Below are 12436 nucleotides of genomic sequence, written 5' to 3'. Positions count from 1 at the left end.
AAAGACGAGGACTGCTGATGTGAATGCCCATGCACGCGGCCTGTCCATGGAGCGTGGCTTCCTCGCAGTGTGGTGTCTTACTGGGCAGCGCAGGGTTCCTAGTGCGAGTGTCCTCGTGAGCAAGGCGAACGCTGCGTCACCGTCCAGGACCTAACCTCAAAAATCAAATTATATCACGTCCACCATCGTCTAGTAGTTATAAACCCATCCACATTCAAGGGGGAAAGCATGTAGACCTCACTTCTTAGTGAGTGGGAGGATGGCAAGGTCTCACTGGGGAAAAGCGTGTGGGCTAGAGGGGGCAGAGTAAGTATGCTTAAGACCGTCTTTGGAAAATAATGTCTGGCTTAGAGTGAAAGGGAAATTTAAGACCTTTTCACAGTGGTTGGTGTAAGACTGTACATTGTGTTCAGATAAAAATACTTCTATTATGAACTGTTTAATATTCATTAATAGCTCCTATGTTGATAACCAGCTTATCAGCAAGTTTTCTCTAATAAGTATTTTCTCTTTTAAATATTATTAGATACAGTACCCTTTGTTTGCTTTTTTTTCGTTTTAGCAAATTTTTGTTTGTATGGTTGAGTATTGTTTTACTGTTTTATTTTGAAGGAAGGGGTGTTATTTCTTTCAATAGATGAGTTAAATCCCTTAAGTTTACCGAGTTGTTATTGCTTCATATATTGCAACAATGACAGAGTACAGTCTTAAGTCAGAGCGCAGGATTTGAGTCAGTTATGTCAGTGTGATCTTTCTCAATATGTTTATCTAGACTTCACATTTTGTGCTTTTTAACCTCCTTTTCCACAGCAACAAATTCACATTTCTTTTTATTGAACATTTCTGACTAAAATTTGAGTCTGTGTTTCACCATTTGTGCCTTCAACATCACTGTACCTATAGTTACTTTTTCTGTTGTTTTGTTGTTTACACTGTATATAAATACAAATTAAAAGCAAAATGTTTCTTTCACATTTTCTCTTTTAAAAGCCATTTCTAGGTAGCAGTGACTATGTTAATCAAATATCAGGGAGACTTAAACTGGGAAAAGAAGTCCTAGCTACTTTGGAAGGCCATTGGGTAAGTATTTTTTATTTTCACTTAACAAAAGAATTTTATTCTGTGAAAAAATAATCACATTTTATAAACTCACTTATTCCATTGATAAAAGCATCACTATTTAACATAAGCTTCAGCTTAACAAATATTTTGGTGTTGATCTGTTATCAATAATACTTAGTTTTATGTGATATTTTACCTTTCCAAAATTTTAAATCAACAAAACCAGCTAGCACTGATATCAGTTACTATGTACTGCACTATTTAAAAATGTTCCTTATATTAACTCATTTAATATTTAATATAATAATCCTATAAGGTGGGTCTGTTATTGTTCCCATTTTACAGAGGACACTACTAAGGCATGGAGAGTTTAAATAATTTGCTCAAAGTAAGTGATGGAGTGAGAATTGTAGCCCAGGTACTTTGCCTCCAGGGCTGTGCTTTTATGAACAGCAGCATACTGCCTCTCACCTAGAACGAAGGGCCATTTCCAACTAGAGTTATATTTCCTTCTGAGGAACATGGAAATTGTACAGTGGTAAATGAGAGCAATGGCTTTTATTCTCTGCTAACCTAAATTCACACTATGTAATTTTGTTAAGACAACCTTAAATGAATAAAAAGGATTCCATCATGTTACTGCCTGGATGCACTCTCACTGTGAACACTGTATACTGTTTTCTGCATTATAATAAGCAGAAAATGATAAGAAATAGAAGAGAATGAAACGAAACGCCCTAGAAACTCAACTAAGAGGCCACATATGCTTTGTAATTTTTAAAATTCTATCTGAATATCGTTTGGAAAAAATATAAAAGTTTGTGGGGTTTTTTTAATAGAATTTCTAAGATTGTGCTCAAATTTTTAACGCTGAGAAAGGCTCTGTCAGGTTTTTCTACATAGATTGTGTGTATCTCTTTATGGCTGCAGCAAATACTGGTCCCACTGGCAGCTCAGAGATGGTTGTTGAGACTTTGCATGTAATTGTTTGAAATTTGCTTTTTAAAGTAAAACTTGTGAAATCTCATGATTTCCTGTGTATTCAATCAAATTTTAAAATGACTAGTATTAACTATTTAATTTTAATGTTTTTATTAAAATGATAAGAGATTTGGGGCTTTTGGAAAAGTGCTAGTTATATTTGTTTTAAAAATGTGTTTAACTGTGGGATTAAGTATCAGGAAGAAAGTATCACTACTATGCTATATAATCCTCTTTTCAATAATTTTTAAATAAAGATAATTCTCTACATTAATTTTTAATTTTTTAAAATACAGGATAGTGAAGTTTTTATTAATGACAAAAAGACTGATAATTCAGAGGTTTTCTGGAATCCGACACCAGACATTAAGCAATGGAGATTAATAAGGCACACCGTAAAATTTGAAGAACAGGGAGACTTTGAATCGGAGAAGTAAGTATGCATTTTTCAGCTAATTTCATGATGATAATGAGTATTTTTTCTTTAATCCCTCAATAGCATGGGCACTTTTCTCTGTCTTCAGTCATTTTAATTCAGCAAAATAGTTTAACATTTGTGGGATTCTGTTTTAGTTTATGTGAATGTCAAATAAATACCTATAATACAAATCATACTGCTTTCCTGCAGTTCAAAACTAAAACTTCTCATTTTTTTCCTTTCTCTTCACGTGTGTTCCAGAGCCTATTAAAATAAAAAAGAACTTCTAGTTTGTTTTTTTAAATTTATTGGGGTGACAATTGTTAGTAAAATTACATAGATTTCAGGTGTGCAATTCTGTATCACATCATCTATAAATTACATTATGTGTTCACCATCCAGAGTCAGTTCTCCTTCCATCACCACATATTTGATCCCCCTTACCCTCATCTCCCACCCCCCAACCCCCTTACCCTCTGATAACCACTAAATTACGTTTGTAGTTTGTTTTCATAAAATTATGGGAGTAATTAATAATTCTTGGTTTTTTTTTATCTAGTAGCTGTTTTCTAACCTGGGTGAGTCACATAAAACTCTTGGTGAAGGATGTAGCACAAAATCTATTTTTGTTTCGTTTTCTAAAATATAAGAATAATGCAAAAAAAAAAAAAAAAAAAAAAAAAAAAAGCCCCAGGACATGCAGGCTTCTAGAGGACTTACATAGGCTGGGTAATAATTAAGGCCATAGTTTCTGTTCTTTGTTAGATCTTATTAGATCTGTAATACTTTTGAACCAAAAATATTGTATATACATTGCCCAGTTTTATTCTTACTATATAATTTCTTTATGTTTAGAGAAACGGGGGTTTGCGGGGCACGTCTGTGTAAAAGACACTATACTGGGTACTGGATATACATTATGCAGTTTAGTCCTCACTACATGTTCCCACATGCTTTATCGTTCTGTCTAATGGGACTCAAGTCTATGTGTACTTTCCTTCTACACTCAAAATTGAGGTTGTCAAAGATGGAAGAATATGTATGCACCAGTTCTAAAAATTCTGTTTCAGCTATAATCACATGATGCTCTTCATCCAGAGTGAAGCTTTGCGAAGGCATACAGTTTTTGAGGTGTGGGTATAATTTAACATATTTTTAAAATGAGTCATAGACAGGATAAGTAACTCTAAATTCTCTGCAAGAAGTTGCAGATCTAGGATTCAACCCAGGTCTGTCTAATTCCAAAGCCTTTGGTTCTTTCAGTCCCAACATACTGTCTTCCCAGATGGGTGGAATATAGGTATTATATTTTTATTTATCTGATAAAAAAGCTAAAACTTTAGTAGGGGAAAAAATTTCAGCTCAGTAGTCTTTTCTGTTTAATTGGTGGTTCTCAACACTGACTGAACATTAAAATCACCTGGGAAACATTTTAAAAACCCAATACTTGGGCCTACCAGAGAGTCTGATTTTAACAGTTCCCTGATAATTCCTGCATTCGAGGTTGGGAAGCATGGCATTACACTGTTGGGTCTTTGAGGCCAGTGGACCTTATTAGACTTCATTACATTCCTATCATCTTGGGTCAGCCCACTCATTGCCGTATGTTTAAGAATCCATGTAACAAATTTCTCTTGCCAAGAAAAAAAATTAGTCTTCACTGTGTTACTCTACTCCAGGTACCACTTACTATATCTTGACTCATTTCCAAGTAGCTACGCATAAGCTTTGTCAAAGCCAGAAACCCACATGGGCATCATTTTCTCTTACGGGGATTCAAACCTACTCAATGTAGATTTGATTTTCTGTTGCTTTTTAAATACTGTTTTGCACATGTATTAGACTCTGGCAGCGGGTAACTCGAGCCATAAATGCCAAAGACCAAACAGAAGCTACACAAGAGAAATGTGTTTTAGAAGAAGCTCAAAGACAAGCTGCCAGAAATCGGAAAACAAAAAATGAAGAGTGGACTTGCAAATTATTTGAACTTGATCCACTCACAGGAGAATGGCATTACAAGTTTGCAGAGTAAGTACTTAAAGAGAGTACGTTACAAACACTGTATGAGCATAGCTTGTTGCCTTCATTTCTAGAATTTTTATTGTTAGTTGGAGTAGTTTTTTATTAAGTCATAGATATATAAATTAATGTGAGATTTTAAATTTGATGTTCCATTCATTATTAATTTGACTCCATGATAATAGTTAGCCTATAAAATAAGCTGAGAATCAGAAGATGAGATATAAAAAATCTTAATCTAACAGCTGGGTTTATAATTACTAATGAAAATCTCATCTAATCTAAACTTTGAGAAAATTTTTGAGTGTTTTATTTAGTCATTAAACAAGTGGTGTTTTTTTTACTTATATAGTACTAGACCATGGGACCCACTTAATGATATGATACAGTTCGAGAAAGATGGTGTTATCCAGACCAAAGTGAAACATCGCACTCCAATGGTATGTGATAAAAAAACTAACTAGATCTGCTAAGCATATAAAAGTTTTACATCCTTACTAGTATATTTGGCCACCAACATTTAAAATTTGGTTTCAAAGTTTAAAATTTTAGGTCAGCAGAGTGGGCAGCTCCAAGCTCTTGTCCCCCCAAAAGAAACATAAAAAACAAGCAGACTGCCAGAACCAAATTACCCAGAAATCTGAAAAACAGTTCGAGGTTTGTAGCAATAAGTGAACATTGACTCAAGAAAGAGATAACTTCAAAGCAGTAGGAAAGCATTATGGCATTTTTACTGCCCTTGCCCCAACCCCTCCCTGATGCAGTGACATCGAAGGGTTCCCAGATTCACAGGCTGAGACATGGTTCCACAGGGAGCAGAGCAGAGCTCACAAATTGTTTTGTACATCTGTTGTAACCTGTCTGGGGGCTACTTGAGGATATATGCAGGGCCCACATCTCTGTTTCATCTAACTCAGAGCTCAGCTAGAAAGGCTGCAGGCAATGCTTGGAAGTACTATAAGCCAAACTAACACACTGCAGACACCCAGGAAAAAAGATTACCATTGAAACATACAATAGACAGAAACAAAAGCTGGGGAGAGATTTTTTGGCAAACTAGGGCATTGGAAAGCCCCGTATGTACAGGGAAATTTAGAAAGCCATGAAAATGTCCAAGGCAAGATGCTTTTGCTCAGAAAAGAAAACCCTAAGCTTTTGCCTAAGGCTAATACCAAGGTTCTTTGCAAGCCTGGCTAAGTATTGAAGGAGTGCCCCTGCATAGAGCCAGTCTGCTAAGACTGGGAGAGTATTTTTTTTGTTTTGTTTTTGTTTTGTTTTTATTTGTTTACCTACTGGTGTTTAAGGAAATCTCTGTCAAAATGCTAACTGAACAGCTAAGGAACAGAGACATCAGTGACCATGCACAACAGGGAATACAGTTTTTGCAAAAATAGTTTGGGAAATTCACTGAACAAATTCAGCAATCCAGAAAACAGCAAACCCTGGGGAAGGTGGAGAATCTTATTTCCAGAGTCACCACATTATAATATTCAGATGTTTAGTTTTCAACAAAGAATTATAAGCATACAGAGGAACAGACAAGTATGACCCATTAAAAGGAATAAAATAAATTGACAGAAACTATCCCTGATGAAGTGCAGATATCAGACTTAACAAATGAAGCCTTCAATACATGCTCAAAGAGTTAAAGGAAACAGGGACAGAGAACCAAAGGAAATCAAGAAAAAGATATATAAATCAAATCAGAATATCAATAAAGAGAAATTATACAAAGGAATCAAATAAATTCTGGAGCTTAAATATGCAATGACTAAAACTAAGATTTGGGCCGACAGAAGACAATCAGCAAATTTAGATACAGGACAGTTGAAATTATTCAGTCTGAGAAACAAAGAAAAGAATGAAGGAAAGTGAACAGAGCCTAAGGGGCCTCTGAGGCACCATCAAGTGGATCATATGCATTAAGGGAGTCACAGAAATAGAAGAGAAAGAAAAAGAGGCAAAGGAATATTTGAAGAAAGAAGTCCTCCAAATCCCCAAATTTAGTGAAAGACATGTATCTACAAATCCAAGAATTTCAACAAATTCCAAGTAGGATAAATGCAGAGACCCATACCGAGACATTATACACAAACTATCGAAAGCCAAAGAGAACCTTGAAAGCAGTAAGAGAGAAGCAACTTGTCACGTATGAGGGAATCCTCAATAAGCATAACAGTCAATTTCACATCAAAAACCATGGAGGCCAGAAGGCATGAAGTGTTGGAAGAAAAAACTTGTTAACCAAGAATTCTGTCTTTCAAAACTGTACTTCAAAAATGGCGGGAAAATTGATACATTTCCAGATAAATAAAAGATGAGGGAGTTCACTGCCCCTAGACTTGCCCTCCAAGAAATGCTAAAGGGAGTTGTTCAGATTGAAATGAAACTCAAAGCCATATGAAAAATAAAGATTTTCAGTAAAAATAAATAGGTGGGCAAACATAAAAGCCCAATGTTATTATAGTTTTAATTTACAAGTATAACTCCAGTTTTTGTTTTCTACAGCATTTAAAAGCAGAATGAACAATAATTACAAATCTATTATTGGGCACACAGTGTATAAAGGTGTAATTTGTGACAACAACCTAAAGAGGGAGGATGGAGCTGTATAGGAGCAAAGATTTTGTGTGTTACTGAAATTAAGTTGGTATCATTTCAAGCTAGATTGTTATAAATTTAGATGTAAATGTCATCCCTATATAACCATAAAGAAAATATCTAAAACATGTATACAAAAGGAAATGAGAAGGGAATTGACGATTTTACTACCCAAAAAAATCAGCTAAACACAAAAGGAGTAATGGATGAAATGAGGAACAAAAAATGTGTAAGACATACAGAAAACAGTGAAATGGCAGAAGTAAGTCCTTTGTAGTCAGTAATTACATTACATTTAAATGGCTTAAGCTCTCTAATCAAAAGGCAGATTGGCAGAATAGATGAAGACAAACAAGATCCAACTATGTGCTATCTACAAGAGACTCACTTTAGATCAAAGGCACAAACAGAGTAAAATGAAAGGATGGAACAAGTTATTCCATACAAATAATAACCAAAGAAGAGCTAGGATGGCTATTCTAATATCAGACAAAATAGACTTTAATTCAAAAACTTTTAAGAGACAAAGAAGGACATCGTATTTTGTTAAAAGAGTCAATTTGTCAAGAATATATAACAATTAACATATGTACAAATCAGTGAAGCCCCAATATATGATTCAAACATTGACAGAATAAAGAGAGAAAAAGACCATTCTATAACAATAGATGGATACTTAAGTATACCACTATCAATGGATAGAAGATCATTATTCACATTAGCCAAAAGGTGAAAACAATTCAGGTGTCCATCAATAGATGGATAAACAAAATGTGGTATATACTTACAATGGAATATTATTCAGCCATAAAAAGAATGAAATTATGCTACATGCTACAACATGGATAAACTCTGAAAATATTATGCTAAGTGAAATAAGTGAAACACAAATGAACAAATGTTGTATGATTCCACTCATAATATAAAATATAGGAAAATTCATAGAAAGATTAGAGGTTACTAGGGACTGAGGGAAGGAGAGAATGTGAAGTTGTTTAATTGTTACAGTCTCTTTGCGATGATCAAAATGTTTTGGAAGTAGAAGAATATTGTGAAGGTATTTAATACTACTGAATTGTACACTTAAAAATTAAAACAGCGGCTTGGCCGATGACGCAGTTGGTTAGAGCGCGAGCTCTGAACAACAGGGTTGCCAGTTCGATTCCCACCTGGGTCAGTGAGCTGTGCCCTCCACAACTAGATTGAAGACAATGAGCTTCCCCCTGAGCTTCCAGAAGGGCAGCCGGATGGCTCAGTTGGTTAGAACATAAGCTCTCAATAATAGGTTGCTGGTTCAATTTCCACATGGGATGGTGGGCTGTGCCCCCTGCAACTAAAGATTGAAAACAGCGACTGGACTTGGAGCTGAGCTGCGCCCTCCACAACTATTTTGAAGGACAACAACTTGTAGCTGATGGGCCTGGAGAAACACACTGTTCCCCAATATTCCCCAATAAAAATTAAACAAACATTAAAATAGCAAAACTTATTTTATACACACACACAAATATGTTATCATAATATAGAAATTCAAAAATTAAATTTTGTCTCCTTCTGTAACACTAGCATGATAGAAACACACAGGGCATCTGTATTTCCTCCTAAGGTACAGTTTACTGATCACAATAAGTCTTTGTGTACCAAAAATTGGATTGCTGACTCCCTTTGTCATTTTAAATTCCTTCTCATCACTGTTCATCAATCTCCAATTTGAGACTACTCTAAGAATGTGGATTTGGATTCTAAATGTTATAAAATTTTAAATCTCCATGACTTGAAGAGGAAGGGACAGTGTCATCTGAATACAGAACTTCCCTTATTATTTTCTATAATGAAATTATAGAAATTTTATTTCAATTTTAGGCACATGAATAATATTTACAAAATTATTTGGGGATCATTTCTATTTAAAACAGTAAACAGGGAAAAACAGGGTTAAAGGTATATGACCACTGGTTCCCTGTTTTTCTAAGTAATTTACCTTGCCCTTCTGATTCTAGTTTCTTCTCTTGCATTGGAGTTTTTAAATTTAAGATTTTACTTCTAAAATTGCAAGCCTATTAATAGGATAAAGTCTAAAGTTTATTACTCTAAGGAAAATTTAGTCCTAGTTGATGGTTTAATATGCTTTTGAATCTTGTGGATGCACTCAGATGCTTTCAGTAAGTTTAAATCATGCTCTGCAAAATACTATCATTTTCATTTATTATAAGATGCTTTCTACCTTATGCAGATACTAGAAAAAGTAAATAATCTAAATAGTTTCATTGGAAACCCAACATCATTCAGTGGAAATGTTTCTAATGTTGGGAACAAGATAAGATGAGTAAAAACAACACTATTGTTTAACATTGAACTAGAGGTACTAACTGATGGAGTTAGAACAGTGGGGGGGGTCTGTATTCATATTTGTGTGTGCTTAAAAATATCTCTTGAAAGATATACAAACAAATAGCAGTAAGTATCTATTTAGTGGAGAGGAGATGGGGTAGATAGGGATCAGGAGTGAGAGGGAAACTCTTCATTGTATATTTTTTATGCTTTTTGATATTTGTGCCAAATTAATATTTCCTGTTAAAATTAAACAATATGATTATATAAGTGTATCACATCTTATTTGTTAAGTTTTAGTTAGACTATTTCATCTTTGTTTGTATCTCTAAGTATTGTGCCCATGAACAAATAGTTTTGACAGTTCTACAACATTGGCCTTTAATTACAAAATTCAGTGCAAATTCACATCATAGCATGATTTATTTTTCAGGTTAGCGTCCCAAAAATGAAACATAAGCCAACCAGGCAACAGAAGAAAGTGGCAAAAGGCTATTCCTCCCCGGAACCTGATATCCAGGACTCATCAGGAAGTGAAGGTAAAAATATTTATTGCAGATTAATTCACTATAGGTCTAAATTTTTTAAAGGATAGTACTATGCTATGTTTGATATACCAAAATAGTTTTCATATTAACTTAAGAAGATATATAAGAGTTTTGAAGGGGGCAGGGATGATAGGCAAAAAAAACCAAAACAAAACAAAAAAACCCCTATTTTACATTATAGATAAATTTCAAGACCAGGCCACAGATAAGGGCACGAGGAATGAAAAAAAAGGGAAAATCAAGAACCACATTGTAGTGTGGCTCTTATGCCTTGTTAGCTTCTGAAAAAATTGTTAATAGCTTCCTAGATTCAATGCAGGAAGCATTTCTTGAGCTTTGAGCTCAGTTCCAAACTTCAAAACAGTTTTTCATTCTCAAAATTATTGTATTGTTTAGACGTCACGGACAAGTAAAAAGAACTGTATCAACATCAGGGACTAAATTAACTAGTGTGCCATTCTTAAGTCAAATAATGTGTCAACTGTGTTGAACTACATTGCGATATAATCAAGAAAAAGTTAAGGTACTGTCTGAGACACTGAAAAAATAAATTTTTTTAATGCCATAATCATTAAGCTTACACTGAGCTGAGGAGCTCATTTTTGCAGAGATAACACTAGAAGTGAATAAATTATAAATATCAGGAAATTAGTAGATGAAAATGGTAAAGAGTTGAAAGCAAAAGTAGCTGAATTCAGTCTGAGGGAATGTTCTTAGAGCAACCCTAGTGAGTTGTAGTGGACTACAGCAATCTAGGCTTGAGAATGCACGGTAGAGTACAGGCTACTGGCATAGGAGAGGAATAAAATTAATAAAGGTTTAAAAGCAGGAATGGCATGATACCAGTGTGCTACAATGGGGAATTACACTGTTGTTTACATTTTACAGAAAAGGAAACTGAGATTAATCTGCCCAAGGCCACATACATACATATGTTGCATATGCAGATATTTTGGCTACTCTCTTATCCCTCCACTACTATACTACCTATAATGTATCAGCTGACATTTAGTGAGTACTTAACGTGTGCCAAACTGGATGTTAAATACACCTTATTACAACCATATGAAGTTTGAGTGTTATTATCCCTATTTTACAAATGACAAAACTGAGATTGGGAGAAAGAGGTTAAGATCAGAAGAAAAATGGAAAGGAAGGAACATATGTGAGAGGGGAATTACAATAAAAATTTCTAGAAGAGATATTAAAACCAATTGAAAAGGTTTAAAGTTTGGGAGACTAGGGGAATAAAGATAACATTAACAATTAATAAAAAACTGAAAAGGGGGCTAGAAAAGCTGACTTCTTCAGATGGAGACAAATGGACAAGAGACAGAAGAGAGCAATACCTTCTCCAAATTAATATATGTTTTTTTAATGACTATTTTTGTCTATTTATATTTTTTAAAAAATAAAACTGATGCCATCCAAAATTAATTCGTGGTTACTTTAAATATACCTGTAGTGTTCTAGTTTTGAAATAATGATTAAAACTTCAGAAATGCAGAGTATTAGTATTATTATGTTAATCTCTAAGCTATAAAATAATGCCTAGGAAAATTTTTATTACATGAGAATTATTAAACTGAGGATTGTTTACAATTAAATATGTTCACTATTTTCACCAAGTTTATTCTAAATTGTCCTTTTAGCTCAATCAGTAAAACCAAGCACAAGAAGAAAGAAAGGTATAGAGCTGGGAGACATTCAGAATTCCATCGAATCTATAAAACAAACACAAGAAGAAATTAAAAGGTAATATATACTGAAAGTGACTATTCATTTGAATCGAGAGGAGTAGTTCTGTAGGAAATCATATGCAAACTTTACATTTTTATATCATTTCTAAGCTAAAATAGAACCTTGACTTTTGTCACCTGATGACTGAAACATATGAAATTCTTTCAGCACTAAAATATTGGGGAAGAGGGGGAGGTTTTTCCTCATTTGTGAGGGTAGAATTGGAATCTCATCACGTCATTGCAGTAGCATACTAGGAATGTAGCTGGGTTGGCTGTGGACGTGGGGAGGTTTCTGAGTCAGCAAAGGCCTCTGTAGTCCCCTTTGTATGTGGTTAATATTCAACTGCTGTGCACCAGTTATTGAAATACTTCCAAACAGTGGGTAAATAGCCACTACCCTGAGACCTTCGAGTGCTCCACTTGCAGTCCCAGACCTTCCCCACACACACCTCCCCATGATCCAGCAACTAAAATAAAAGGTCATTAACACTTAGGAAGGTTCCTTAGAGGGAAAAGGGTCCTTATCCTGCTTCATTGCGAAGGCTATCATGAGTTCAGATTGATTGCCTCTCATTGCTATATCAGATGTTACATTTTTAAATATTAGCCAGCCTGCTTTTGTGTATTCATCTAGTGCTAGGTGATCTGGAACATTTTTTTTAAAGATGTTTTCTCTGTTCATGGTGATCTTATGATTCATGGTGAGTTGCTATTTTCATCTACAGCCTCACCTG

At 34.6% G+C, this 12436-nt stretch overlaps 1 protein-coding gene across 8 annotated transcripts in view; it reads left to right on the top strand.

The window, feature by feature from the left end:
* The window catches only part of OSBPL8 (oxysterol binding protein like 8), a 154568-nt gene that overhangs the window by 136667 nt on the left and 5465 nt on the right, over positions 1 to 12436 (top strand). For all 8 annotated transcript variants that reach the window (XM_033116574.1, XM_033116575.1, XM_033116576.1 and 5 more), the window contains 6 exons: positions 991 to 1080; positions 2340 to 2476; positions 4304 to 4489; positions 4833 to 4920; positions 9846 to 9951; positions 11613 to 11715. In XM_033116574.1, the coding sequence (XP_032972465.1) occupies positions 991 to 1080; positions 2340 to 2476; positions 4304 to 4489; positions 4833 to 4920; positions 9846 to 9951; positions 11613 to 11715 (710 nt within the window). The remainder of the gene's footprint in view (positions 1 to 990; positions 1081 to 2339; positions 2477 to 4303; positions 4490 to 4832; positions 4921 to 9845; positions 9952 to 11612; positions 11716 to 12436) is intronic.

The sequence above is a fragment of the Rhinolophus ferrumequinum genome, chromosome 10 (assembly GCF_004115265.2).
Source record: "Rhinolophus ferrumequinum isolate MPI-CBG mRhiFer1 chromosome 10, mRhiFer1_v1.p, whole genome shotgun sequence".
NCBI lineage: Eukaryota > Metazoa > Chordata > Mammalia > Chiroptera > Rhinolophidae > Rhinolophus > Rhinolophus ferrumequinum.
The sequence above is the reverse complement of the archived record's forward strand: the minus strand, read 5'-3'. Positions and strand labels throughout refer to the sequence as shown.